This window comes from Sphaerodactylus townsendi, linkage group LG02 (genome assembly GCF_021028975.2).
Source record: "Sphaerodactylus townsendi isolate TG3544 linkage group LG02, MPM_Stown_v2.3, whole genome shotgun sequence".
NCBI lineage: Eukaryota > Metazoa > Chordata > Lepidosauria > Squamata > Sphaerodactylidae > Sphaerodactylus > Sphaerodactylus townsendi.
In genome coordinates, this window is record NC_059426.1 from 2,761,571 (window position 1) to 2,788,324 (window position 26,754).

Below are 26,754 nucleotides of genomic sequence, written 5' to 3' on the forward strand. Positions count from 1 at the left end.
GGGGGGGGGTGGGGGGGGGGGGGGGTGGGGGGGGGGGGGGGTGGGGGGGGGGGGGGGTGGGGGGGGGGGGGGGTGGGGGGGGGGGGGGGTGGGGGGGGGGGGGGGTGGGGGGGGGGGGGGGTGGGGGGGGGGGGGGGTGGGGGGGGGGGGGGGTGGGGGGGGGGGGGGGTGGGGGGGGGGGGGGGTGGGGGGGGGGGGGGGTGGGGGGGGGGGGGGGTGGGGGGGGGGGGGGGTGGGGGGGGGGGGGGGTGGGGGGGGGGGGGGGTGGGGGGGGGGGGGGGTGGGGGGGGGGGGGGGTGGGGGGGGGGGGGGGTGGGGGGGGGGGGGGGTGGGGGGGGGGGGGGGTGGGGGGGGGGGGGGGTGGGGGGGGGGGGGGGTGGGGGGGGGGGGGGGTGGGGGGGGGGGGGGGTGGGGGGGGGGGGGGGTGGGGGGGGGGGGGGGTGGGGGGGGGGGGGGGTGGGGGGGGGGGGGGGTGGGGGGGGGGGGGGGTGGGGGGGGGGGGGGGTGGGGGGGGGGGGGGGTGGGGGGGGGGGGGGGTGGGGGGGGGGGGGGGTGGGGGGGGGGGGGGGTGGGGGGGGGGGGGGGTGGGGGGGGGGGGGGGTGGGGGGGGGGGGGGGTGGGGGGGGGGGGGGGTGGGGGGGGGGGGGGGTGGGGGGGGGGGGGGGTGGGGGGGGGGGGGGGTGGGGGGGGGGGGGGGTGGGGGGGGGGGGGGGTGGGGGGGGGGGGGGGTGGGGGGGGGGGGGGGTGGGGGGGGGGGGGGGTGGGGGGGGGGGGGGGTGGGGGGGGGGGGGGGTGGGGGGGGGGGGGGGTGGGGGGGGGGGGGGGTGGGGGGGGGGGGGGGTGGGGGGGGGGGGGGGTGGGGGGGGGGGGGGGTGGGGGGGGGGGGGGGTGGGGGGGGGGGGGGGTGGGGGGGGGGGGGGGTGGGGGGGGGGGGGGGTGGGGGGGGGGGGGGGTGGGGGGGGGGGGGGGTGGGGGGGGGGGGGGGTGGGGGGGGGGGGGGGTGGGGGGGGGGGGGGGTGGGGGGGGGGGGGGGTGGGGGGGGGGGGGGGTGGGGGGGGGGGGGGGTGGGGGGGGGGGGGGGTGGGGGGGGGGGGGGGTGGGGGGGGGGGGGGGTGGGGGGGGGGGGGGGTGGGGGGGGGGGGGGGTGGGGGGGGGGGGGGGTGGGGGGGGGGGGGGGTGGGGGGGGGGGGGGGTGGGGGGGGGGGGGGGTGGGGGGGGGGGGGGGTGGGGGGGGGGGGGGGTGGGGGGGGGGGGGGGTGGGGGGGGGGGGGGGTGGGGGGGGGGGGGGGTGGGGGGGGGGGGGGGTGGGGGGGGGGGGGGGTGGGGGGGGGGGGGGGTGGGGGGGGGGGGGGGTGGGGGGGGGGGGGGGTGGGGGGGGGGGGGGGTGGGGGGGGGGGGGGGTGGGGGGGGGGGGGGGTGGGGGGGGGGGGGGGTGGGGGGGGGGGGGGGTGGGGGGGGGGGGGGGTGGGGGGGGGGGGGGGTGGGGGGGGGGGGGGGTGGGGGGGGGGGGGGGTGGGGGGGGGGGGGGGTGGGGGGGGGGGGGGGTGGGGGGGGGGGGGGGTGGGGGGGGGGGGGGGTGGGGGGGGGGGGGGGTGGGGGGGGGGGGGGGTGGGGGGGGGGGGGGGTGGGGGGGGGGGGGGGTGGGGGGGGGGGGGGGTGGGGGGGGGGGGGGGTGGGGGGGGGGGGGGGTGGGGGGGGGGGGGGGTGGGGGGGGGGGGGGGTGGGGGGGGGGGGGGGTGGGGGGGGGGGGGGGTGGGGGGGGGGGGGGGTGGGGGGGGGGGGGGGTGGGGGGGGGGGGGGGTGGGGGGGGGGGGGGGTGGGGGGGGGGGGGGGTGGGGGGGGGGGGGGGTGGGGGGGGGGGGGGGTGGGGGGGGGGGGGGGTGGGGGGGGGGGGGGGTGGGGGGGGGGGGGGGTGGGGGGGGGGGGGGGTGGGGGGGGGGGGGGGTGGGGGGGGGGGGGGGTGGGGGGGGGGGGGGGTGGGGGGGGGGGGGGGTGGGGGGGGGGGGGGGTGGGGGGGGGGGGGGGTGGGGGGGGGGGGGGGTGGGGGGGGGGGGGGGTGGGGGGGGGGGGGGGTGGGGGGGGGGGGGGGTGGGGGGGGGGGGGGGTGGGGGGGGGGGGGGGTGGGGGGGGGGGGGGGTGGGGGGGGGGGGGGGTGGGGGGGGGGGGGGGTGGGGGGGGGGGGGGGTGGGGGGGGGGGGGGGTGGGGGGGGGGGGGGGTGGGGGGGGGGGGGGGTGGGGGGGGGGGGGGGTGGGGGGGGGGGGGGGTGGGGGGGGGGGGGGGTGGGGGGGGGGGGGGGTGGGGGGGGGGGGGGGTGGGGGGGGGGGGGGGTGGGGGGGGGGGGGGGTGGGGGGGGGGGGGGGTGGGGGGGGGGGGGGGTGGGGGGGGGGGGGGGTGGGGGGGGGGGGGGGTGGGGGGGGGGGGGGGTGGGGGGGGGGGGGGGTGGGGGGGGGGGGGGGTGGGGGGGGGGGGGGGTGGGGGGGGGGGGGGGTGGGGGGGGGGGGGGGTGGGGGGGGGGGGGGGTGGGGGGGGGGGGGGGTGGGGGGGGGGGGGGGTGGGGGGGGGGGGGGGTGGGGGGGGGGGGGGGTGGGGGGGGGGGGGGGTGGGGGGGGGGGGGGGTGGGGGGGGGGGGGGGTGGGGGGGGGGGGGGGTGGGGGGGGGGGGGGGTGGGGGGGGGGGGGGGTGGGGGGGGGGGGGGGTGGGGGGGGGGGGGGGTGGGGGGGGGGGGGGGTGGGGGGGGGGGGGGGTGGGGGGGGGGGGGGGTGGGGGGGGGGGGGGGTGGGGGGGGGGGGGGGTGGGGGGGGGGGGGGGTGGGGGGGGGGGGGGGTGGGGGGGGGGGGGGGTGGGGGGGGGGGGGGGTGGGGGGGGGGGGGGGTGGGGGGGGGGGGGGGTGGGGGGGGGGGGGGGTGGGGGGGGGGGGGGGTGGGGGGGGGGGGGGGTGGGGGGGGGGGGGGGTGGGGGGGGGGGGGGGTGGGGGGGGGGGGGGGTGGGGGGGGGGGGGGGTGGGGGGGGGGGGGGGTGGGGGGGGGGGGGGGTGGGGGGGGGGGGGGGTGGGGGGGGGGGGGGGTGGGGGGGGGGGGGGGTGGGGGGGGGGGGGGGTGGGGGGGGGGGGGGGTGGGGGGGGGGGGGGGTGGGGGGGGGGGGGGGTGGGGGGGGGGGGGGGTGGGGGGGGGGGGGGGTGGGGGGGGGGGGGGGTGGGGGGGGGGGGGGGTGGGGGGGGGGGGGGGTGGGGGGGGGGGGGGGTGGGGGGGGGGGGGGGTGGGGGGGGGGGGGGGTGGGGGGGGGGGGGGGTGGGGGGGGGGGGGGGTGGGGGGGGGGGGGGGTGGGGGGGGGGGGGGGTGGGGGGGGGGGGGGGTGGGGGGGGGGGGGGGTGGGGGGGGGGGGGGGTGGGGGGGGGGGGGGGTGGGGGGGGGGGGGGGTGGGGGGGGGGGGGGGTGGGGGGGGGGGGGGGTGGGGGGGGGGGGGGGTGGGGGGGGGGGGGGGTGGGGGGGGGGGGGGGTGGGGGGGGGGGGGGGTGGGGGGGGGGGGGGGTGGGGGGGGGGGGGGGTGGGGGGGGGGGGGGGTGGGGGGGGGGGGGGGTGGGGGGGGGGGGGGGTGGGGGGGGGGGGGGGTGGGGGGGGGGGGGGGTGGGGGGGGGGGGGGGTGGGGGGGGGGGGGGGTGGGGGGGGGGGGGGGTGGGGGGGGGGGGGGGTGGGGGGGGGGGGGGGTGGGGGGGGGGGGGGGTGGGGGGGGGGGGGGGTGGGGGGGGGGGGGGGTGGGGGGGGGGGGGGGTGGGGGGGGGGGGGGGTGGGGGGGGGGGGGGGTGGGGGGGGGGGGGGGTGGGGGGGGGGGGGGGTGGGGGGGGGGGGGGGTGGGGGGGGGGGGGGGTGGGGGGGGGGGGGGGTGGGGGGGGGGGGGGGTGGGGGGGGGGGGGGGTGGGGGGGGGGGGGGGTGGGGGGGGGGGGGGGTGGGGGGGGGGGGGGGTGGGGGGGGGGGGGGGTGGGGGGGGGGGGGGGTGGGGGGGGGGGGGGGTGGGGGGGGGGGGGGGTGGGGGGGGGGGGGGGTGGGGGGGGGGGGGGGTGGGGGGGGGGGGGGGTGGGGGGGGGGGGGGGTGGGGGGGGGGGGGGGTGGGGGGGGGGGGGGGTGGGGGGGGGGGGGGGTGGGGGGGGGGGGGGGTGGGGGGGGGGGGGGGTGGGGGGGGGGGGGGGTGGGGGGGGGGGGGGGTGGGGGGGGGGGGGGGTGGGGGGGGGGGGGGGTGGGGGGGGGGGGGGGTGGGGGGGGGGGGGGGTGGGGGGGGGGGGGGGTGGGGGGGGGGGGGGGTGGGGGGGGGGGGGGGTGGGGGGGGGGGGGGGTGGGGGGGGGGGGGGGTGGGGGGGGGGGGGGGTGGGGGGGGGGGGGGGTGGGGGGGGGGGGGGGTGGGGGGGGGGGGGGGTGGGGGGGGGGGGGGGTGGGGGGGGGGGGGGGTGGGGGGGGGGGGGGGTGGGGGGGGGGGGGGGTGGGGGGGGGGGGGGGTGGGGGGGGGGGGGGGTGGGGGGGGGGGGGGGTGGGGGGGGGGGGGGGTGGGGGGGGGGGGGGGTGGGGGGGGGGGGGGGTGGGGGGGGGGGGGGGTGGGGGGGGGGGGGGGTGGGGGGGGGGGGGGGTGGGGGGGGGGGGGGGTGGGGGGGGGGGGGGGTGGGGGGGGGGGGGGGTGGGGGGGGGGGGGGGTGGGGGGGGGGGGGGGTGGGGGGGGGGGGGGGTGGGGGGGGGGGGGGGTGGGGGGGGGGGGGGGTGGGGGGGGGGGGGGGTGGGGGGGGGGGGGGGTGGGGGGGGGGGGGGGTGGGGGGGGGGGGGGGTGGGGGGGGGGGGGGGTGGGGGGGGGGGGGGGTGGGGGGGGGGGGGGGTGGGGGGGGGGGGGGGTGGGGGGGGGGGGGGGTGGGGGGGGGGGGGGGTGGGGGGGGGGGGGGGTGGGGGGGGGGGGGGGTGGGGGGGGGGGGGGGTGGGGGGGGGGGGGGGTGGGGGGGGGGGGGGGTGGGGGGGGGGGGGGGTGGGGGGGGGGGGGGGTGGGGGGGGGGGGGGGTGGGGGGGGGGGGGGGTGGGGGGGGGGGGGGGTGGGGGGGGGGGGGGGTGGGGGGGGGGGGGGGTGGGGGGGGGGGGGGGTGGGGGGGGGGGGGGGTGGGGGGGGGGGGGGGTGGGGGGGGGGGGGGGTGGGGGGGGGGGGGGGTGGGGGGGGGGGGGGGTGGGGGGGGGGGGGGGTGGGGGGGGGGGGGGGTGGGGGGGGGGGGGGGTGGGGGGGGGGGGGGGTGGGGGGGGGGGGGGGTGGGGGGGGGGGGGGGTGGGGGGGGGGGGGGGTGGGGGGGGGGGGGGGTGGGGGGGGGGGGGGGTGGGGGGGGGGGGGGGTGGGGGGGGGGGGGGGTGGGGGGGGGGGGGGGTGGGGGGGGGGGGGGGTGGGGGGGGGGGGGGGTGGGGGGGGGGGGGGGTGGGGGGGGGGGGGGGTGGGGGGGGGGGGGGGTGGGGGGGGGGGGGGGTGGGGGGGGGGGGGGGTGGGGGGGGGGGGGGGTGGGGGGGGGGGGGGGTGGGGGGGGGGGGGGGTGGGGGGGGGGGGGGGTGGGGGGGGGGGGGGGTGGGGGGGGGGGGGGGTGGGGGGGGGGGGGGGTGGGGGGGGGGGGGGGTGGGGGGGGGGGGGGGTGGGGGGGGGGGGGGGTGGGGGGGGGGGGGGGTGGGGGGGGGGGGGGGTGGGGGGGGGGGGGGGTGGGGGGGGGGGGGGGTGGGGGGGGGGGGGGGTGGGGGGGGGGGGGGGTGGGGGGGGGGGGGGGTGGGGGGGGGGGGGGGTGGGGGGGGGGGGGGGTGGGGGGGGGGGGGGGTGGGGGGGGGGGGGGGTGGGGGGGGGGGGGGGTGGGGGGGGGGGGGGGTGGGGGGGGGGGGGGGTGGGGGGGGGGGGGGGTGGGGGGGGGGGGGGGTGGGGGGGGGGGGGGGTGGGGGGGGGGGGGGGTGGGGGGGGGGGGGGGTGGGGGGGGGGGGGGGTGGGGGGGGGGGGGGGTGGGGGGGGGGGGGGGTGGGGGGGGGGGGGGGTGGGGGGGGGGGGGGGTGGGGGGGGGGGGGGGTGGGGGGGGGGGGGGGTGGGGGGGGGGGGGGGTGGGGGGGGGGGGGGGTGGGGGGGGGGGGGGGTGGGGGGGGGGGGGGGTGGGGGGGGGGGGGGGTGGGGGGGGGGGGGGGTGGGGGGGGGGGGGGGTGGGGGGGGGGGGGGGTGGGGGGGGGGGGGGGTGGGGGGGGGGGGGGGTGGGGGGGGGGGGGGGTGGGGGGGGGGGGGGGTGGGGGGGGGGGGGGGTGGGGGGGGGGGGGGGTGGGGGGGGGGGGGGGTGGGGGGGGGGGGGGGTGGGGGGGGGGGGGGGTGGGGGGGGGGGGGGGTGGGGGGGGGGGGGGGTGGGGGGGGGGGGGGGTGGGGGGGGGGGGGGGTGGGGGGGGGGGGGGGTGGGGGGGGGGGGGGGTGGGGGGGGGGGGGGGTGGGGGGGGGGGGGGGTGGGGGGGGGGGGGGGTGGGGGGGGGGGGGGGTGGGGGGGGGGGGGGGTGGGGGGGGGGGGGGGTGGGGGGGGGGGGGGGTGGGGGGGGGGGGGGGTGGGGGGGGGGGGGGGTGGGGGGGGGGGGGGGTGGGGGGGGGGGGGGGTGGGGGGGGGGGGGGGTGGGGGGGGGGGGGGGTGGGGGGGGGGGGGGGTGGGGGGGGGGGGGGGTGGGGGGGGGGGGGGGTGGGGGGGGGGGGGGGTGGGGGGGGGGGGGGGTGGGGGGGGGGGGGGGTGGGGGGGGGGGGGGGTGGGGGGGGGGGGGGGTGGGGGGGGGGGGGGGTGGGGGGGGGGGGGGGTGGGGGGGGGGGGGGGTGGGGGGGGGGGGGGGTGGGGGGGGGGGGGGGTGGGGGGGGGGGGGGGTGGGGGGGGGGGGGGGTGGGGGGGGGGGGGGGTGGGGGGGGGGGGGGGTGGGGGGGGGGGGGGGTGGGGGGGGGGGGGGGTGGGGGGGGGGGGGGGTGGGGGGGGGGGGGGGTGGGGGGGGGGGGGGGTGGGGGGGGGGGGGGGTGGGGGGGGGGGGGGGTGGGGGGGGGGGGGGGTGGGGGGGGGGGGGGGTGGGGGGGGGGGGGGGTGGGGGGGGGGGGGGGTGGGGGGGGGGGGGGGTGGGGGGGGGGGGGGGTGGGGGGGGGGGGGGGTGGGGGGGGGGGGGGGTGGGGGGGGGGGGGGGTGGGGGGGGGGGGGGGTGGGGGGGGGGGGGGGTGGGGGGGGGGGGGGGTGGGGGGGGGGGGGGGTGGGGGGGGGGGGGGGTGGGGGGGGGGGGGGGTGGGGGGGGGGGGGGGTGGGGGGGGGGGGGGGTGGGGGGGGGGGGGGGTGGGGGGGGGGGGGGGTGGGGGGGGGGGGGGGTGGGGGGGGGGGGGGGTGGGGGGGGGGGGGGGTGGGGGGGGGGGGGGGTGGGGGGGGGGGGGGGTGGGGGGGGGGGGGGGTGGGGGGGGGGGGGGGTGGGGGGGGGGGGGGGTGGGGGGGGGGGGGGGTGGGGGGGGGGGGGGGTGGGGGGGGGGGGGGGTGGGGGGGGGGGGGGGTGGGGGGGGGGGGGGGTGGGGGGGGGGGGGGGTGGGGGGGGGGGGGGGTGGGGGGGGGGGGGGGTGGGGGGGGGGGGGGGTGGGGGGGGGGGGGGGTGGGGGGGGGGGGGGGTGGGGGGGGGGGGGGGTGGGGGGGGGGGGGGGTGGGGGGGGGGGGGGGTGGGGGGGGGGGGGGGTGGGGGGGGGGGGGGGTGGGGGGGGGGGGGGGTGGGGGGGGGGGGGGGTGGGGGGGGGGGGGGGTGGGGGGGGGGGGGGGTGGGGGGGGGGGGGGGTGGGGGGGGGGGGGGGTGGGGGGGGGGGGGGGTGGGGGGGGGGGGGGGTGGGGGGGGGGGGGGGTGGGGGGGGGGGGGGGTGGGGGGGGGGGGGGGTGGGGGGGGGGGGGGGTGGGGGGGGGGGGGGGTGGGGGGGGGGGGGGGTGGGGGGGGGGGGGGGTGGGGGGGGGGGGGGGTGGGGGGGGGGGGGGGTGGGGGGGGGGGGGGGTGGGGGGGGGGGGGGGTGGGGGGGGGGGGGGGTGGGGGGGGGGGGGGGTGGGGGGGGGGGGGGGTGGGGGGGGGGGGGGGTGGGGGGGGGGGGGGGTGGGGGGGGGGGGGGGTGGGGGGGGGGGGGGGTGGGGGGGGGGGGGGGTGGGGGGGGGGGGGGGTGGGGGGGGGGGGGGGTGGGGGGGGGGGGGGGTGGGGGGGGGGGGGGGTGGGGGGGGGGGGGGGTGGGGGGGGGGGGGGGTGGGGGGGGGGGGGGGTGGGGGGGGGGGGGGGTGGGGGGGGGGGGGGGTGGGGGGGGGGGGGGGTGGGGGGGGGGGGGGGTGGGGGGGGGGGGGGGTGGGGGGGGGGGGGGGTGGGGGGGGGGGGGGGTGGGGGGGGGGGGGGGTGGGGGGGGGGGGGGGTGGGGGGGGGGGGGGGTGGGGGGGGGGGGGGGTGGGGGGGGGGGGGGGTGGGGGGGGGGGGGGGTGGGGGGGGGGGGGGGTGGGGGGGGGGGGGGGTGGGGGGGGGGGGGGGTGGGGGGGGGGGGGGGTGGGGGGGGGGGGGGGTGGGGGGGGGGGGGGGTGGGGGGGGGGGGGGGTGGGGGGGGGGGGGGGTGGGGGGGGGGGGGGGTGGGGGGGGGGGGGGGTGGGGGGGGGGGGGGGTGGGGGGGGGGGGGGGTGGGGGGGGGGGGGGGTGGGGGGGGGGGGGGGTGGGGGGGGGGGGGGGTGGGGGGGGGGGGGGGTGGGGGGGGGGGGGGGTGGGGGGGGGGGGGGGTGGGGGGGGGGGGGGGTGGGGGGGGGGGGGGGTGGGGGGGGGGGGGGGTGGGGGGGGGGGGGGGTGGGGGGGGGGGGGGGTGGGGGGGGGGGGGGGTGGGGGGGGGGGGGGGTGGGGGGGGGGGGGGGTGGGGGGGGGGGGGGGTGGGGGGGGGGGGGGGTGGGGGGGGGGGGGGGTGGGGGGGGGGGGGGGTGGGGGGGGGGGGGGGTGGGGGGGGGGGGGGGTGGGGGGGGGGGGGGGTGGGGGGGGGGGGGGGTGGGGGGGGGGGGGGGTGGGGGGGGGGGGGGGTGGGGGGGGGGGGGGGTGGGGGGGGGGGGGGGTGGGGGGGGGGGGGGGTGGGGGGGGGGGGGGGTGGGGGGGGGGGGGGGTGGGGGGGGGGGGGGGTGGGGGGGGGGGGGGGTGGGGGGGGGGGGGGGTGGGGGGGGGGGGGGGTGGGGGGGGGGGGGGGTGGGGGGGGGGGGGGGTGGGGGGGGGGGGGGGTGGGGGGGGGGGGGGGTGGGGGGGGGGGGGGGTGGGGGGGGGGGGGGGTGGGGGGGGGGGGGGGTGGGGGGGGGGGGGGGTGGGGGGGGGGGGGGGTGGGGGGGGGGGGGGGTGGGGGGGGGGGGGGGTGGGGGGGGGGGGGGGTGGGGGGGGGGGGGGGTGGGGGGGGGGGGGGGTGGGGGGGGGGGGGGGTGGGGGGGGGGGGGGGTGGGGGGGGGGGGGGGTGGGGGGGGGGGGGGGTGGGGGGGGGGGGGGGTGGGGGGGGGGGGGGGTGGGGGGGGGGGGGGGTGGGGGGGGGGGGGGGTGGGGGGGGGGGGGGGTGGGGGGGGGGGGGGGTGGGGGGGGGGGGGGGTGGGGGGGGGGGGGGGTGGGGGGGGGGGGGGGTGGGGGGGGGGGGGGGTGGGGGGGGGGGGGGGTGGGGGGGGGGGGGGGTGGGGGGGGGGGGGGGTGGGGGGGGGGGGGGGTGGGGGGGGGGGGGGGTGGGGGGGGGGGGGGGTGGGGGGGGGGGGGGGTGGGGGGGGGGGGGGGTGGGGGGGGGGGGGGGTGGGGGGGGGGGGGGGTGGGGGGGGGGGGGGGTGGGGGGGGGGGGGGGTGGGGGGGGGGGGGGGTGGGGGGGGGGGGGGGTGGGGGGGGGGGGGGGTGGGGGGGGGGGGGGGTGGGGGGGGGGGGGGGTGGGGGGGGGGGGGGGTGGGGGGGGGGGGGGGTGGGGGGGGGGGGGGGTGGGGGGGGGGGGGGGTGGGGGGGGGGGGGGGTGGGGGGGGGGGGGGGTGGGGGGGGGGGGGGGTGGGGGGGGGGGGGGGTGGGGGGGGGGGGGGGTGGGGGGGGGGGGGGGTGGGGGGGGGGGGGGGTGGGGGGGGGGGGGGGTGGGGGGGGGGGGGGGTGGGGGGGGGGGGGGGTGGGGGGGGGGGGGGGTGGGGGGGGGGGGGGGTGGGGGGGGGGGGGGGTGGGGGGGGGGGGGGGTGGGGGGGGGGGGGGGTGGGGGGGGGGGGGGGTGGGGGGGGGGGGGGGTGGGGGGGGGGGGGGGTGGGGGGGGGGGGGGGTGGGGGGGGGGGGGGGTGGGGGGGGGGGGGGGTGGGGGGGGGGGGGGGTGGGGGGGGGGGGGGGTGGGGGGGGGGGGGGGTGGGGGGGGGGGGGGGTGGGGGGGGGGGGGGGTGGGGGGGGGGGGGGGTGGGGGGGGGGGGGGGTGGGGGGGGGGGGGGGTGGGGGGGGGGGGGGGTGGGGGGGGGGGGGGGTGGGGGGGGGGGGGGGTGGGGGGGGGGGGGGGTGGGGGGGGGGGGGGGTGGGGGGGGGGGGGGGTGGGGGGGGGGGGGGGTGGGGGGGGGGGGGGGTGGGGGGGGGGGGGGGTGGGGGGGGGGGGGGGTGGGGGGGGGGGGGGGTGGGGGGGGGGGGGGGTGGGGGGGGGGGGGGGTGGGGGGGGGGGGGGGTGGGGGGGGGGGGGGGTGGGGGGGGGGGGGGGTGGGGGGGGGGGGGGGTGGGGGGGGGGGGGGGTGGGGGGGGGGGGGGGTGGGGGGGGGGGGGGGTGGGGGGGGGGGGGGGTGGGGGGGGGGGGGGGTGGGGGGGGGGGGGGGTGGGGGGGGGGGGGGGTGGGGGGGGGGGGGGGTGGGGGGGGGGGGGGGTGGGGGGGGGGGGGGGTGGGGGGGGGGGGGGGTGGGGGGGGGGGGGGGTGGGGGGGGGGGGGGGTGGGGGGGGGGGGGGGTGGGGGGGGGGGGGGGTGGGGGGGGGGGGGGGTGGGGGGGGGGGGGGGTGGGGGGGGGGGGGGGTGGGGGGGGGGGGGGGTGGGGGGGGGGGGGGGTGGGGGGGGGGGGGGGTGGGGGGGGGGGGGGGTGGGGGGGGGGGGGGGTGGGGGGGGGGGGGGGTGGGGGGGGGGGGGGGTGGGGGGGGGGGGGGGTGGGGGGGGGGGGGGGTGGGGGGGGGGGGGGGTGGGGGGGGGGGGGGGTGGGGGGGGGGGGGGGTGGGGGGGGGGGGGGGTGGGGGGGGGGGGGGGTGGGGGGGGGGGGGGGTGGGGGGGGGGGGGGGTGGGGGGGGGGGGGGGTGGGGGGGGGGGGGGGTGGGGGGGGGGGGGGGTGGGGGGGGGGGGGGGTGGGGGGGGGGGGGGGTGGGGGGGGGGGGGGGTGGGGGGGGGGGGGGGTGGGGGGGGGGGGGGGTGGGGGGGGGGGGGGGTGGGGGGGGGGGGGGGTGGGGGGGGGGGGGGGTGGGGGGGGGGGGGGGTGGGGGGGGGGGGGGGTGGGGGGGGGGGGGGGTGGGGGGGGGGGGGGGTGGGGGGGGGGGGGGGTGGGGGGGGGGGGGGGTGGGGGGGGGGGGGGGTGGGGGGGGGGGGGGGTGGGGGGGGGGGGGGGTGGGGGGGGGGGGGGGTGGGGGGGGGGGGGGGTGGGGGGGGGGGGGGGTGGGGGGGGGGGGGGGTGGGGGGGGGGGGGGGTGGGGGGGGGGGGGGGTGGGGGGGGGGGGGGGTGGGGGGGGGGGGGGGTGGGGGGGGGGGGGGGTGGGGGGGGGGGGGGGTGGGGGGGGGGGGGGGTGGGGGGGGGGGGGGGTGGGGGGGGGGGGGGGTGGGGGGGGGGGGGGGTGGGGGGGGGGGGGGGTGGGGGGGGGGGGGGGTGGGGGGGGGGGGGGGTGGGGGGGGGGGGGGGTGGGGGGGGGGGGGGGTGGGGGGGGGGGGGGGTGGGGGGGGGGGGGGGTGGGGGGGGGGGGGGGTGGGGGGGGGGGGGGGTGGGGGGGGGGGGGGGTGGGGGGGGGGGGGGGTGGGGGGGGGGGGGGGTGGGGGGGGGGGGGGGTGGGGGGGGGGGGGGGTGGGGGGGGGGGGGGGTGGGGGGGGGGGGGGGTGGGGGGGGGGGGGGGTGGGGGGGGGGGGGGGTGGGGGGGGGGGGGGGTGGGGGGGGGGGGGGGTGGGGGGGGGGGGGGGTGGGGGGGGGGGGGGGTGGGGGGGGGGGGGGGTGGGGGGGGGGGGGGGTGGGGGGGGGGGGGGGTGGGGGGGGGGGGGGGTGGGGGGGGGGGGGGGTGGGGGGGGGGGGGGGTGGGGGGGGGGGGGGGTGGGGGGGGGGGGGGGTGGGGGGGGGGGGGGGTGGGGGGGGGGGGGGGTGGGGGGGGGGGGGGGTGGGGGGGGGGGGGGGTGGGGGGGGGGGGGGGTGGGGGGGGGGGGGGGTGGGGGGGGGGGGGGGTGGGGGGGGGGGGGGGTGGGGGGGGGGGGGGGTGGGGGGGGGGGGGGGTGGGGGGGGGGGGGGGTGGGGGGGGGGGGGGGTGGGGGGGGGGGGGGGTGGGGGGGGGGGGGGGTGGGGGGGGGGGGGGGTGGGGGGGGGGGGGGGTGGGGGGGGGGGGGGGTGGGGGGGGGGGGGGGTGGGGGGGGGGGGGGGTGGGGGGGGGGGGGGGTGGGGGGGGGGGGGGGTGGGGGGGGGGGGGGGTGGGGGGGGGGGGGGGTGGGGGGGGGGGGGGGTGGGGGGGGGGGGGGGTGGGGGGGGGGGGGGGTGGGGGGGGGGGGGGGTGGGGGGGGGGGGGGGTGGGGGGGGGGGGGGGTGGGGGGGGGGGGGGGTGGGGGGGGGGGGGGGTGGGGGGGGGGGGGGGTGGGGGGGGGGGGGGGTGGGGGGGGGGGGGGGTGGGGGGGGGGGGGGGTGGGGGGGGGGGGGGGTGGGGGGGGGGGGGGGTGGGGGGGGGGGGGGGTGGGGGGGGGGGGGGGTGGGGGGGGGGGGGGGTGGGGGGGGGGGGGGGTGGGGGGGGGGGGGGGTGGGGGGGGGGGGGGGTGGGGGGGGGGGGGGGTGGGGGGGGGGGGGGGTGGGGGGGGGGGGGGGTGGGGGGGGGGGGGGGTGGGGGGGGGGGGGGGTGGGGGGGGGGGGGGGTGGGGGGGGGGGGGGGTGGGGGGGGGGGGGGGTGGGGGGGGGGGGGGGTGGGGGGGGGGGGGGGTGGGGGGGGGGGGGGGTGGGGGGGGGGGGGGGTGGGGGGGGGGGGGGGTGGGGGGGGGGGGGGGTGGGGGGGGGGGGGGGTGGGGGGGGGGGGGGGTGGGGGGGGGGGGGGGTGGGGGGGGGGGGGGGTGGGGGGGGGGGGGGGTGGGGGGGGGGGGGGGTGGGGGGGGGGGGGGGTGGGGGGGGGGGGGGGTGGGGGGGGGGGGGGGTGGGGGGGGGGGGGGGTGGGGGGGGGGGGGGGTGGGGGGGGGGGGGGGTGGGGGGGGGGGGGGGTGGGGGGGGGGGGGGGTGGGGGGGGGGGGGGGTGGGGGGGGGGGGGGGTGGGGGGGGGGGGGGGTGGGGGGGGGGGGGGGTGGGGGGGGGGGGGGGTGGGGGGGGGGGGGGGTGGGGGGGGGGGGGGGTGGGGGGGGGGGGGGGTGGGGGGGGGGGGGGGTGGGGGGGGGGGGGGGTGGGGGGGGGGGGGGGTGGGGGGGGGGGGGGGTGGGGGGGGGGGGGGGTGGGGGGGGGGGGGGGTGGGGGGGGGGGGGGGTGGGGGGGGGGGGGGGTGGGGGGGGGGGGGGGTGGGGGGGGGGGGGGGTGGGGGGGGGGGGGGGTGGGGGGGGGGGGGGGTGGGGGGGGGGGGGGGTGGGGGGGGGGGGGGGTGGGGGGGGGGGGGGGTGGGGGGGGGGGGGGGTGGGGGGGGGGGGGGGTGGGGGGGGGGGGGGGTGGGGGGGGGGGGGGGTGGGGGGGGGGGGGGGTGGGGGGGGGGGGGGGTGGGGGGGGGGGGGGGTGGGGGGGGGGGGGGGTGGGGGGGGGGGGGGGTGGGGGGGGGGGGGGGTGGGGGGGGGGGGGGGTGGGGGGGGGGGGGGGTGGGGGGGGGGGGGGGTGGGGGGGGGGGGGGGTGGGGGGGGGGGGGGGTGGGGGGGGGGGGGGGTGGGGGGGGGGGGGGGTGGGGGGGGGGGGGGGTGGGGGGGGGGGGGGGTGGGGGGGGGGGGGGGTGGGGGGGGGGGGGGGTGGGGGGGGGGGGGGGTGGGGGGGGGGGGGGGTGGGGGGGGGGGGGGGTGGGGGGGGGGGGGGGTGGGGGGGGGGGGGGGTGGGGGGGGGGGGGGGTGGGGGGGGGGGGGGGTGGGGGGGGGGGGGGGTGGGGGGGGGGGGGGGTGGGGGGGGGGGGGGGTGGGGGGGGGGGGGGGTGGGGGGGGGGGGGGGTGGGGGGGGGGGGGGGTGGGGGGGGGGGGGGGTGGGGGGGGGGGGGGGTGGGGGGGGGGGGGGGTGGGGGGGGGGGGGGGTGGGGGGGGGGGGGGGTGGGGGGGGGGGGGGGTGGGGGGGGGGGGGGGTGGGGGGGGGGGGGGGTGGGGGGGGGGGGGGGTGGGGGGGGGGGGGGGTGGGGGGGGGGGGGGGTGGGGGGGGGGGGGGGTGGGGGGGGGGGGGGGTGGGGGGGGGGGGGGGTGGGGGGGGGGGGGGGTGGGGGGGGGGGGGGGTGGGGGGGGGGGGGGGTGGGGGGGGGGGGGGGTGGGGGGGGGGGGGGGTGGGGGGGGGGGGGGGTGGGGGGGGGGGGGGGTGGGGGGGGGGGGGGGTGGGGGGGGGGGGGGGTGGGGGGGGGGGGGGGTGGGGGGGGGGGGGGGTGGGGGGGGGGGGGGGTGGGGGGGGGGGGGGGTGGGGGGGGGGGGGGGTGGGGGGGGGGGGGGGTGGGGGGGGGGGGGGGTGGGGGGGGGGGGGGGTGGGGGGGGGGGGGGGTGGGGGGGGGGGGGGGTGGGGGGGGGGGGGGGTGGGGGGGGGGGGGGGTGGGGGGGGGGGGGGGTGGGGGGGGGGGGGGGTGGGGGGGGGGGGGGGTGGGGGGGGGGGGGGGTGGGGGGGGGGGGGGGTGGGGGGGGGGGGGGGTGGGGGGGGGGGGGGGTGGGGGGGGGGGGGGGTGGGGGGGGGGGGGGGTGGGGGGGGGGGGGGGTGGGGGGGGGGGGGGGTGGGGGGGGGGGGGGGTGGGGGGGGGGGGGGGTGGGGGGGGGGGGGGGTGGGGGGGGGGGGGGGTGGGGGGGGGGGGGGGTGGGGGGGGGGGGGGGTGGGGGGGGGGGGGGGTGGGGGGGGGGGGGGGTGGGGGGGGGGGGGGGTGGGGGGGGGGGGGGGTGGGGGGGGGGGGGGGTGGGGGGGGGGGGGGGTGGGGGGGGGGGGGGGTGGGGGGGGGGGGGGGTGGGGGGGGGGGGGGGTGGGGGGGGGGGGGGGTGGGGGGGGGGGGGGGTGGGGGGGGGGGGGGGTGGGGGGGGGGGGGGGTGGGGGGGGGGGGGGGTGGGGGGGGGGGGGGGTGGGGGGGGGGGGGGGTGGGGGGGGGGGGGGGTGGGGGGGGGGGGGGGTGGGGGGGGGGGGGGGTGGGGGGGGGGGGGGGTGGGGGGGGGGGGGGGTGGGGGGGGGGGGGGGTGGGGGGGGGGGGGGGTGGGGGGGGGGGGGGGTGGGGGGGGGGGGGGGTGGGGGGGGGGGGGGGTGGGGGGGGGGGGGGGTGGGGGGGGGGGGGGGTGGGGGGGGGGGGGGGTGGGGGGGGGGGGGGGTGGGGGGGGGGGGGGGTGGGGGGGGGGGGGGGTGGGGGGGGGGGGGGGTGGGGGGGGGGGGGGGTGGGGGGGGGGGGGGGTGGGGGGGGGGGGGGGTGGGGGGGGGGGGGGGTGGGGGGGGGGGGGGGTGGGGGGGGGGGGGGGTGGGGGGGGGGGGGGGTGGGGGGGGGGGGGGGTGGGGGGGGGGGGGGGTGGGGGGGGGGGGGGGTGGGGGGGGGGGGGGGTGGGGGGGGGGGGGGGTGGGGGGGGGGGGGGGTGGGGGGGGGGGGGGGTGGGGGGGGGGGGGGGTGGGGGGGGGGGGGGGTGGGGGGGGGGGGGGGTGGGGGGGGGGGGGGGTGGGGGGGGGGGGGGGTGGGGGGGGGGGGGGGTGGGGGGGGGGGGGGGTGGGGGGGGGGGGGGGTGGGGGGGGGGGGGGGTGGGGGGGGGGGGGGGTGGGGGGGGGGGGGGGTGGGGGGGGGGGGGGGTGGGGGGGGGGGGGGGTGGGGGGGGGGGGGGGTGGGGGGGGGGGGGGGTGGGGGGGGGGGGGGGTGGGGGGGGGGGGGGGTGGGGGGGGGGGGGGGTGGGGGGGGGGGGGGGTGGGGGGGGGGGGGGGTGGGGGGGGGGGGGGGTGGGGGGGGGGGGGGGTGGGGGGGGGGGGGGGTGGGGGGGGGGGGGGGTGGGGGGGGGGGGGGGTGGGGGGGGGGGGGGGTGGGGGGGGGGGGGGGTGGGGGGGGGGGGGGGTGGGGGGGGGGGGGGGTGGGGGGGGGGGGGGGTGGGGGGGGGGGGGGGTGGGGGGGGGGGGGGGTGGGGGGGGGGGGGGGTGGGGGGGGGGGGGGGTGGGGGGGGGGGGGGGTGGGGGGGGGGGGGGGTGGGGGGGGGGGGGGGTGGGGGGGGGGGGGGGTGGGGGGGGGGGGGGGTGGGGGGGGGGGGGGGTGGGGGGGGGGGGGGGTGGGGGGGGGGGGGGGTGGGGGGGGGGGGGGGTGGGGGGGGGGGGGGGTGGGGGGGGGGGGGGGTGGGGGGGGGGGGGGGTGGGGGGGGGGGGGGGTGGGGGGGGGGGGGGGTGGGGGGGGGGGGGGGTGGGGGGGGGGGGGGGTGGGGGGGGGGGGGGGTGGGGGGGGGGGGGGGTGGGGGGGGGGGGGGGTGGGGGGGGGGGGGGGTGGGGGGGGGGGGGGGTGGGGGGGGGGGGGGGTGGGGGGGGGGGGGGGTGGGGGGGGGGGGGGGTGGGGGGGGGGGGGGGTGGGGGGGGGGGGGGGTGGGGGGGGGGGGGGGTGGGGGGGGGGGGGGGTGGGGGGGGGGGGGGGTGGGGGGGGGGGGGGGTGGGGGGGGGGGGGGGTGGGGGGGGGGGGGGGTGGGGGGGGGGGGGGGTGGGGGGGGGGGGGGGTGGGGGGGGGGGGGGGTGGGGGGGGGGGGGGGTGGGGGGGGGGGGGGGTGGGGGGGGGGGGGGGTGGGGGGGGGGGGGGGTGGGGGGGGGGGGGGGTGGGGGGGGGGGGGGGTGGGGGGGGGGGGGGGTGGGGGGGGGGGGGGGTGGGGGGGGGGGGGGGTGGGGGGGGGGGGGGGTGGGGGGGGGGGGGGGTGGGGGGGGGGGGGGGTGGGGGGGGGGGGGGGTGGGGGGGGGGGGGGGTGGGGGGGGGGGGGGGTGGGGGGGGGGGGGGGTGGGGGGGGGGGGGGGTGGGGGGGGGGGGGGGTGGGGGGGGGGGGGGGTGGGGGGGGGGGGGGGTGGGGGGGGGGGGGGGTGGGGGGGGGGGGGGGTGGGGGGGGGGGGGGGTGGGGGGGGGGGGGGGTGGGGGGGGGGGGGGGTGGGGGGGGGGGGGGGTGGGGGGGGGGGGGGGTGGGGGGGGGGGGGGGTGGGGGGGGGGGGGGGTGGGGGGGGGGGGGGGTGGGGGGGGGGGGGGGTGGGGGGGGGGGGGGGTGGGGGGGGGGGGGGGTGGGGGGGGGGGGGGGTGGGGGGGGGGGGGGGTGGGGGGGGGGGGGGGTGGGGGGGGGGGGGGGTGGGGGGGGGGGGGGGTGGGGGGGGGGGGGGGTGGGGGGGGGGGGGGGTGGGGGGGGGGGGGGGTGGGGGGGGGGGGGGGTGGGGGGGGGGGGGGGTGGGGGGGGGGGGGGGTGGGGGGGGGGGGGGGTGGGGGGGGGGGGGGGTGGGGGGGGGGGGGGGTGGGGGGGGGGGGGGGTGGGGGGGGGGGGGGGTGGGGGGGGGGGGGGGTGGGGGGGGGGGGGGGTGGGGGGGGGGGGGGGTGGGGGGGGGGGGGGGTGGGGGGGGGGGGGGGTGGGGGGGGGGGGGGGTGGGGGGGGGGGGGGGTGGGGGGGGGGGGGGGTGGGGGGGGGGGGGGGTGGGGGGGGGGGGGGGTGGGGGGGGGGGGGGGTGGGGGGGGGGGGGGGTGGGGGGGGGGGGGGGTGGGGGGGGGGGGGGGTGGGGGGGGGGGGGGGTGGGGGGGGGGGGGGGTGGGGGGGGGGGGGGGTGGGGGGGGGGGGGGGTGGGGGGGGGGGGGGGTGGGGGGGGGGGGGGGTGGGGGGGGGGGGGGGTGGGGGGGGGGGGGGGTGGGGGGGGGGGGGGGTGGGGGGGGGGGGGGGTGGGGGGGGGGGGGGGTGGGGGGGGGGGGGGGTGGGGGGGGGGGGGGGTGGGGGGGGGGGGGGGTGGGGGGGGGGGGGGGTGGGGGGGGGGGGGGGTGGGGGGGGGGGGGGGTGGGGGGGGGGGGGGGTGGGGGGGGGGGGGGGTGGGGGGGGGGGGGGGTGGGGGGGGGGGGGGGTGGGGGGGGGGGGGGGTGGGGGGGGGGGGGGGTGGGGGGGGGGGGGGGTGGGGGGGGGGGGGGGTGGGGGGGGGGGGGGGTGGGGGGGGGGGGGGGTGGGGGGGGGGGGGGGTGGGGGGGGGGGGGGGTGGGGGGGGGGGGGGGTGGGGGGGGGGGGGGGTGGGGGGGGGGGGGGGTGGGGGGGGGGGGGGGTGGGGGGGGGGGGGGGTGGGGGGGGGGGGGGGTGGGGGGGGGGGGGGGTGGGGGGGGGGGGGGGTGGGGGGGGGGGGGGGTGGGGGGGGGGGGGGGTGGGGGGGGGGGGGGGTGGGGGGGGGGGGGGGTGGGGGGGGGGGGGGGTGGGGGGGGGGGGGGGTGGGGGGGGGGGGGGGTGGGGGGGGGGGGGGGTGGGGGGGGGGGGGGGTGGGGGGGGGGGGGGGTGGGGGGGGGGGGGGGTGGGGGGGGGGGGGGGTGGGGGGGGGGGGGGGTGGGGGGGGGGGGGGGTGGGGGGGGGGGGGGGTGGGGGGGGGGGGGGGTGGGGGGGGGGGGGGGTGGGGGGGGGGGGGGGTGGGGGGGGGGGGGGGTGGGGGGGGGGGGGGGTGGGGGGGGGGGGGGGTGGGGGGGGGGGGGGGTGGGGGGGGGGGGGGGTGGGGGGGGGGGGGGGTGGGGGGGGGGGGGGGTGGGGGGGGGGGGGGGTGGGGGGGGGGGGGGGTGGGGGGGGGGGGGGGTGGGGGGGGGGGGGGGTGGGGGGGGGGGGGGGTGGGGGGGGGGGGGGGTGGGGGGGGGGGGGGGTGGGGGGGGGGGGGGGTGGGGGGGGGGGGGGGTGGGGGGGGGGGGGGGTGGGGGGGGGGGGGGGTGGGGGGGGGGGGGGGTGGGGGGGGGGGGGGGTGGGGGGGGGGGGGGGTGGGGGGGGGGGGGGGTGGGGGGGGGGGGGGGTGGGGGGGGGGGGGGGTGGGGGGGGGGGGGGGTGGGGGGGGGGGGGGGTGGGGGGGGGGGGGGGTGGGGGGGGGGGGGGGTGGGGGGGGGGGGGGGTGGGGGGGGGGGGGGGTGGGGGGGGGGGGGGGTGGGGGGGGGGGGGGGTGGGGGGGGGGGGGGGTGGGGGGGGGGGGGGGTGGGGGGGGGGGGGGGTGGGGGGGGGGGGGGGTGGGGGGGGGGGGGGGTGGGGGGGGGGGGGGGTGGGGGGGGGGGGGGGTGGGGGGGGGGGGGGGTGGGGGGGGGGGGGGGTGGGGGGGGGGGGGGGTGGGGGGGGGGGGGGGTGGGGGGGGGGGGGGGTGGGGGGGGGGGGGGGTGGGGGGGGGGGGGGGTGGGGGGGGGGGGGGGTGGGGGGGGGGGGGGGTGGGGGGGGGGGGGGGTGGGGGGGGGGGGGGGTGGGGGGGGGGGGGGGTGGGGGGGGGGGGGGGTGGGGGGGGGGGGGGGTGGGGGGGGGGGGGGGTGGGGGGGGGGGGGGGTGGGGGGGGGGGGGGGTGGGGGGGGGGGGGGGTGGGGGGGGGGGGGGGTGGGGGGGGGGGGGGGTGGGGGGGGGGGGGGGTGGGGGGGGGGGGGGGTGGGGGGGGGGGGGGGTGGGGGGGGGGGGGGGTGGGGGGGGGGGGGGGTGGGGGGGGGGGGGGGTGGGGGGGGGGGGGGGTGGGGGGGGGGGGGGGTGGGGGGGGGGGGGGGTGGGGGGGGGGGGGGGTGGGGGGGGGGGGGGGTGGGGGGGGGGGGGGGTGGGGGGGGGGGGGGGTGGGGGGGGGGGGGGGTGGGGGGGGGGGGGGGTGGGGGGGGGGGGGGGTGGGGGGGGGGGGGGGTGGGGGGGGGGGGGGGTGGGGGGGGGGGGGGGTGGGGGGGGGGGGGGGTGGGGGGGGGGGGGGGTGGGGGGGGGGGGGGGTGGGGGGGGGGGGGGGTGGGGGGGGGGGGGGGTGGGGGGGGGGGGGGGTGGGGGGGGGGGGGGGTGGGGGGGGGGGGGGGTGGGGGGGGGGGGGGGTGGGGGGGGGGGGGGGTGGGGGGGGGGGGGGGTGGGGGGGGGGGGGGGTGGGGGGGGGGGGGGGTGGGGGGGGGGGGGGGTGGGGGGGGGGGGGGGTGGGGGGGGGGGGGGGTGGGGGGGGGGGGGGGTGGGGGGGGGGGGGGGTGGGGGGGGGGGGGGGTGGGGGGGGGGGGGGGTGGGGGGGGGGGGGGGTGGGGGGGGGGGGGGGTGGGGGGGGGGGGGGGTGGGGGGGGGGGGGGGTGGGGGGGGGGGGGGGTGGGGGGGGGGGGGGGTGGGGGGGGGGGGGGGTGGGGGGGGGGGGGGGTGGGGGGGGGGGGGGGTGGGGGGGGGGGGGGGTGGGGGGGGGGGGGGGTGGGGGGGGGGGGGGGTGGGGGGGGGGGGGGGTGGGGGGGGGGGGGGGTGGGGGGGGGGGGGGGTGGGGGGGGGGGGGGGTGGGGGGGGGGGGGGGTGGGGGGGGGGGGGGGTGGGGGGGGGGGGGGGTGGGGGGGGGGGGGGGTGGGGGGGGGGGGGGGTGGGGGGGGGGGGGGGTGGGGGGGGGGGGGGGTGGGGGGGGGGGGGGGTGGGGGGGGGGGGGGGTGGGGGGGGGGGGGGGTGGGGGGGGGGGGGGGTGGGGGGGGGGGGGGGTGGGGGGGGGGGGGGGTGGGGGGGGGGGGGGGTGGGGGGGGGGGGGGGTGGGGGGGGGGGGGGGTGGGGGGGGGGGGGGGTGGGGGGGGGGGGGGGTGGGGGGGGGGGGGGGTGGGGGGGGGGGGGGGTGGGGGGGGGGGGGGGTGGGGGGGGGGGGGGGTGGGGGGGGGGGGGGGTGGGGGGGGGGGGGGGTGGGGGGGGGGGGGGGTGGGGGGGGGGGGGGGTGGGGGGGGGGGGGGGTGGGGGGGGGGGGGGGTGGGGGGGGGGGGGGGTGGGGGGGGGGGGGGGTGGGGGGGGGGGGGGGTGGGGGGGGGGGGGGGTGGGGGGGGGGGGGGGTGGGGGGGGGGGGGGGTGGGGGGGGGGGGGGGTGGGGGGGGGGGGGGGTGGGGGGGGGGGGGGGTGGGGGGGGGGGGGGGTGGGGGGGGGGGGGGGTGGGGGGGGGGGGGGGTGGGGGGGGGGGGGGGTGGGGGGGGGGGGGGGTGGGGGGGGGGGGGGGTGGGGGGGGGGGGGGGTGGGGGGGGGGGGGGGTGGGGGGGGGGGGGGGTGGGGGGGGGGGGGGGTGGGGGGGGGGGGGGGTGGGGGGGGGGGGGGGTGGGGGGGGGGGGGGGTGGGGGGGGGGGGGGGTGGGGGGGGGGGGGGGTGGGGGGGGGGGGGGGTGGGGGGGGGGGGGGGTGGGGGGGGGGGGGGGTGGGGGGGGGGGGGGGTGGGGGGGGGGGGGGGTGGGGGGGGGGGGGGGTGGGGGGGGGGGGGGGTGGGGGGGGGGGGGGGTGGGGGGGGGGGGGGGTGGGGGGGGGGGGGGGTGGGGGGGGGGGGGGGTGGGGGGGGGGGGGGGTGGGGGGGGGGGGGGGTGGGGGGGGGGGGGGGTGGGGGGGGGGGGGGGTGGGGGGGGGGGGGGGTGGGGGGGGGGGGGGGTGGGGGGGGGGGGGGGTGGGGGGGGGGGGGGGTGGGGGGGGGGGGGGGTGGGGGGGGGGGGGGGTGGGGGGGGGGGGGGGTGGGGGGGGGGGGGGGTGGGGGGGGGGGGGGGTGGGGGGGGGGGGGGGTGGGGGGGGGGGGGGGTGGGGGGGGGGGGGGGTGGGGGGGGGGGGGGGTGGGGGGGGGGGGGGGTGGGGGGGGGGGGGGGTGGGGGGGGGGGGGGGTGGGGGGGGGGGGGGGTGGGGGGGGGGGGGGGTGGGGGGGGGGGGGGGTGGGGGGGGGGGGGGGTGGGGGGGGGGGGGGGTGGGGGGGGGGGGGGGTGGGGGGGGGGGGGGGTGGGGGGGGGGGGGGGTGGGGGGGGGGGGGGGTGGGGGGGGGGGGGGGTGGGGGGGGGGGGGGGTGGGGGGGGGGGGGGGTGGGGGGGGGGGGGGGTGGGGGGGGGGGGGGGTGGGGGGGGGGGGGGGTGGGGGGGGGGGGGGGTGGGGGGGGGGGGGGGTGGGGGGGGGGGGGGGTGGGGGGGGGGGGGGGTGGGGGGGGGGGGGGGTGGGGGGGGGGGGGGGTGGGGGGGGGGGGGGGTGGGGGGGGGGGGGGGTGGGGGGGGGGGGGGGTGGGGGGGGGGGGGGGTGGGGGGGGGGGGGGGTGGGGGGGGGGGGGGGTGGGGGGGGGGGGGGGTGGGGGGGGGGGGGGGTGGGGGGGGGGGGGGGTGGGGGGGGGGGGGGGTGGGGGGGGGGGGGGGTGGGGGGGGGGGGGGGTGGGGGGGGGGGGGGGTGGGGGGGGGGGGGGGTGGGGGGGGGGGGGGGTGGGGGGGGGGGGGGGTGGGGGGGGGGGGGGGTGGGGGGGGGGGGGGGTGGGGGGGGGGGGGGGTGGGGGGGGGGGGGGGTGGGGGGGGGGGGGGGTGGGGGGGGGGGGGGGTGGGGGGGGGGGGGGGTGGGGGGGGGGGGGGGTGGGGGGGGGGGGGGGTGGGGGGGGGGGGGGGTGGGGGGGGGGGGGGGTGGGGGGGGGGGGGGGTGGGGGGGGGGGGGGGTGGGGGGGGGGGGGGGTGGGGGGGGGGGGGGGTGGGGGGGGGGGGGGGTGGGGGGGGGGGGGGGTGGGGGGGGGGGGGGGTGGGGGGGGGGGGGGGTGGGGGGGGGGGGGGGTGGGGGGGGGGGGGGGTGGGGGGGGGGGGGGGTGGGGGGGGGGGGGGGTGGGGGGGGGGGGGGGTGGGGGGGGGGGGGGGTGGGGGGGGGGGGGGGTGGGGGGGGGGGGGGGTGGGGGGGGGGGGGGGTGGGGGGGGGGGGGGGTGGGGGGGGGGGGGGGTGGGGGGGGGGGGGGGTGGGTTTCAATGGATGCCCCCTGGTTCTAGTATTGTGAGAAAGAGAAATTCTCCATGACATCTGAAGAGATGCCACCCTGGGAGTGGGACCTGGCTGTTAGGCCCCTGAAAGCCTTGTCTGTCACCCTCTCTGCCTCTCTCTGCCTCTTCCTTTCCTCCACCCTGAACCATCCAGATAATCCTTCCCTGTGTCCCTGACTGTCTGGAGACACAGGGAACATCTCCCTCAAGGAGAAGAGAGAGGCAGTTGTGAATTAATGGCTTCTAGTAAACTTCCAAGGGAACTGGGCTGCTCCCAGGTTTGGGGGCCCTTCACAGGCCCCTCCTGCTCTGACTGCACCAGCCTGCCTGAATGGACCCTCCTTCCTTCCCATCCCCACACAGACCTCCCACCTCTCTGCTTGTAAGGCACCTGCCACCCGGGCAGTCCTTTCGGCAGTGGTGCTGGCTGTGCATGCAGCTGGGACCATGGGTGGGGGAGTGTTAGCAAGAGAGCACACGGGGAGGGATCCACAGCAGTGGGCTGTGCTGGAAGCCCTGGGCCCTGGCAGCTGCCACACCCTCGGAGAGGCTGACCCTGCCCTTGGAAGGGAAAAGGGCAGTGGTGGGCAGTGTCGGGCTGTTTTGTTTGGCATGCCAGGCTGGTTCGCTATTCAGGAGAGCCACGTGAGTCCTTGAGGCACCAGCAGCCCCTGAGGCTCCGTGTCCTGCCTCATCCTCCTTTGGCTTGCTGGCCACCAGTATCATCACAGGTGGACATGGTTGATTTTTTAGCCATGGCAAAGAAAGTTGCCTGCTCCCGGATCACTTTTGATACATTAAAAGAAGAGTTGTTTTATATACCCTGCTGTTCTCTACCTTTACGGAGTCCCAGAGTGACTTACAATCATTTTCTCAACTCCCTCCCCCCCAACAGACACCTTGTGAGGTAGGTAGAACTGATAAAGTTCGGAGAGAACTGTGATTGGCCCAAGGTTACCCAGCAGACTTCATGTGGAGGGGAGGGGAAACAAATCCAGTTCACCAGATAAGAGTCTGCCGCTCATGTGGAGTAGTGGGGAATCAGTGCCCTGATTAGAGTCCACCTCCCTGATTAGAGTCCACCTCTCTTAACCACTACCCCATGCTGTTGTAAGATCTTGCTTCTTACTTCTGCCGTTTCTGAAATACCCATGCAGAGGTGGAGCAAGGGGAAACTGCACCTGGGGTCATCCTGGAACACCCGGCCACGCCCCTTCTGCTGCACCGCCTGGGGCGTCGCTCCCCACCTGGCCCTGTTGGCGCTACACCACTGTACCCATGCGATATATCTCTAAATTCTGCCCTTTTGTACACATAATAGTGAGGCTATTTTTACATGAAGGGATGAAATGTGTGTTATTTGGGAGCCCCAGCTCAACATACTTAGGTGCCTTCTGTATTTTGTCCTCCAGCGCATCTATCAAAATGAAAAACACATGTGCCTTTATGCCAAGTTCATAGTTTGCATAAAACTTGACAGATGCTCCATAGAGCATGAAAACAGAGGTCCAATTTTGCCTCAGACACTCTTTCCATGTACTATAAAAGCATCCATGCGGCACGCTCCGCGCATCTGCCATTGAGGCTGGCAAGTTTTGGATATTTTGTACCTAGGTATATCTTCTATATCTGTAAACATTTCTCTAATTGATCTCTGAAACATGTAAGTCAAGCCGACTGAATAATGTTTAACTGACTGTATTTAAGCTATAGAACTACAGTTTTGGTTTATGGGCTGTGAAGTTTCAAGTCTAGCATTATAAATTAGAGAGCCTTAAAACCTAAACGGGACATACACCACACAACTTAGTTGGAAGACTTCTTTCTTACTATTATAAAGTTCTAATGAGAATTCCTTTCACATGTAGAGGCAGCTCTTCCTACTTTGAGAAATTCTTCAGGAACCCTGCCTGGTCTAGAATCCATGTTGTTGTTCTTTCCTTGTCAACGTGACGGCATTGGTGTCCTGAGCAAATCTCTTTTAATACCAAGGAGATATGTAGAGCATCAGTATTATTTTCTTATCCCGTGCGTGATAGGTATAAATTTAATGTCTTGCTGCTGTCATTCTTATGTAGGTGAGAAGCTCATGAGGTTTGGCTACCCAGATATCCATTATGAGACTAACACACCCTATGAGAGAGAAGCCGAGCTCATGCAGACGCACATGATGGACCAAGCGATCAACAACGCCATCTCTTACCTTGGATCAGAGGTGCTCCACCCCTTGATGCAGCACACGCCAAGCACAATGGCTGACGTGGCGCCCGTCATCACTTCGGCTTATGCTCCGGTCTATAACTCCAACAGGATAGAAAGGCCAGTGAGCAGAGAGACGGCAGACAGTAATGAAAATAACATGGATGGCCCCATCTCCCTCATCAGACCAAAGAGTCGACCCCAGGAAAGAGAGGCCTCCCCCAGCAATAGCTGCCCGGACTCCAGTGACTCAGACAGCAGCCACGAAGATCACCGCTCCTACCAAGGAAATCCTGCCTTAAACTCCAAAAGGAAGCAAAGCCCAGCATACATGAAGGAGGACTCCAAAGCTGTTGATGTCACTAAGACCTCTAAGGGCTCTTTAAAGGATATCTACAAAGTCTTTAATGGAGAAGGAGAACAGAAGAGGGCCTTTGCGTGCGAGCACTGTCGAGTTCTTTTCCTAGACCATGTCATGTACACCATCCACATGGGGTGTCATGGCTACCGTGACCCATTAGAGTGCAACATTTGTGGCTACCGGAGTCAGGACCGCTATGAGTTCTCATCGCACATTGTCCGAGGAGAGCACACGTTCCACTAGGCCTTCTCTCCCAAAAGGGACTCTGAAGGAGAGAAGACAGCTGCACATGAAGACATTCTGCACTTACAATCCCACTTTTCCTCAGATGTTAACACAGCGTTGGTTATCTTTATTGTCATTTTTGTTGCTGTATTTTTAATTATTGTTATTTTGTATTGTCAAAGGCTTTCACGGCCAGAATCAACTGGCTGTTGTGGGTTTTCTGGACTGTGTGGCAGCCGTGGTCTGGTAGTTTTTGCTCCTACTGTTTTGCCCACATCTGTGACTGGCATCTTCAGATCATACCATGACATGCCTCTGAAGGTGCCAGCCATAGATGCGAGTGAAAGATTAGGAGCAAAAGCTACCCGATTATGGCCAGTGGTGGGATTCTAATAATTTAACAACTGGTTTGCACGTGCCCCCGCCGTGCCCCCCTGCACCCCCCTGCTGCGGAGGAACTTCTTGTGGGGGAGGAGGGGGGCAACAGGGGCCTTGCTGCTGCTGCTGCTGCTCTGAAAGCCACCTTGCTCCCTCTCCCCTGGGAAAGGGGGCGGCGGGGCTTTTAGCACCTCGGAGCAGCCAGGAGGCAAGGTGCCCGGCTGCTCCGGGGCTCTGAAAGCCACTTTTAACAACCAGCTCGCCGAACTCAACAAAAAATTAGGTACCGGTTCTACTGAACCGGGGCGAACAGGCCGCATCCCACCACTGCACACAGCCCAGAAAACAACAACATCCTATTATTTTCTTGTTAATTTTATTTTGTCAACCCAGCCTCACTTGGCACCCAGAGTGAGGAGGGAAGG

The 26,754-nt window shown here is 87.8% G+C and overlaps 1 protein-coding gene across 1 annotated transcript in view; it reads left to right on the forward strand.

Moving 5' to 3' along the window:
- The window catches only part of IKZF2 (IKAROS family zinc finger 2), a 101,863-nt gene extending 75,663 nt beyond the window's left edge, over positions 1-26,200 (forward strand). The window contains exon 6 of the mRNA XM_048483543.1: positions 25,206-26,200. Coding sequence (XP_048339500.1) covers positions 25,206-25,969 — 764 coding nt within the window. The 3' untranslated portion in view covers positions 25,970-26,200. The remainder of the gene's footprint in view (positions 1-25,205) is intronic.
- The last annotated feature ends 554 nt before the right edge of the window (positions 26,201-26,754 follow it).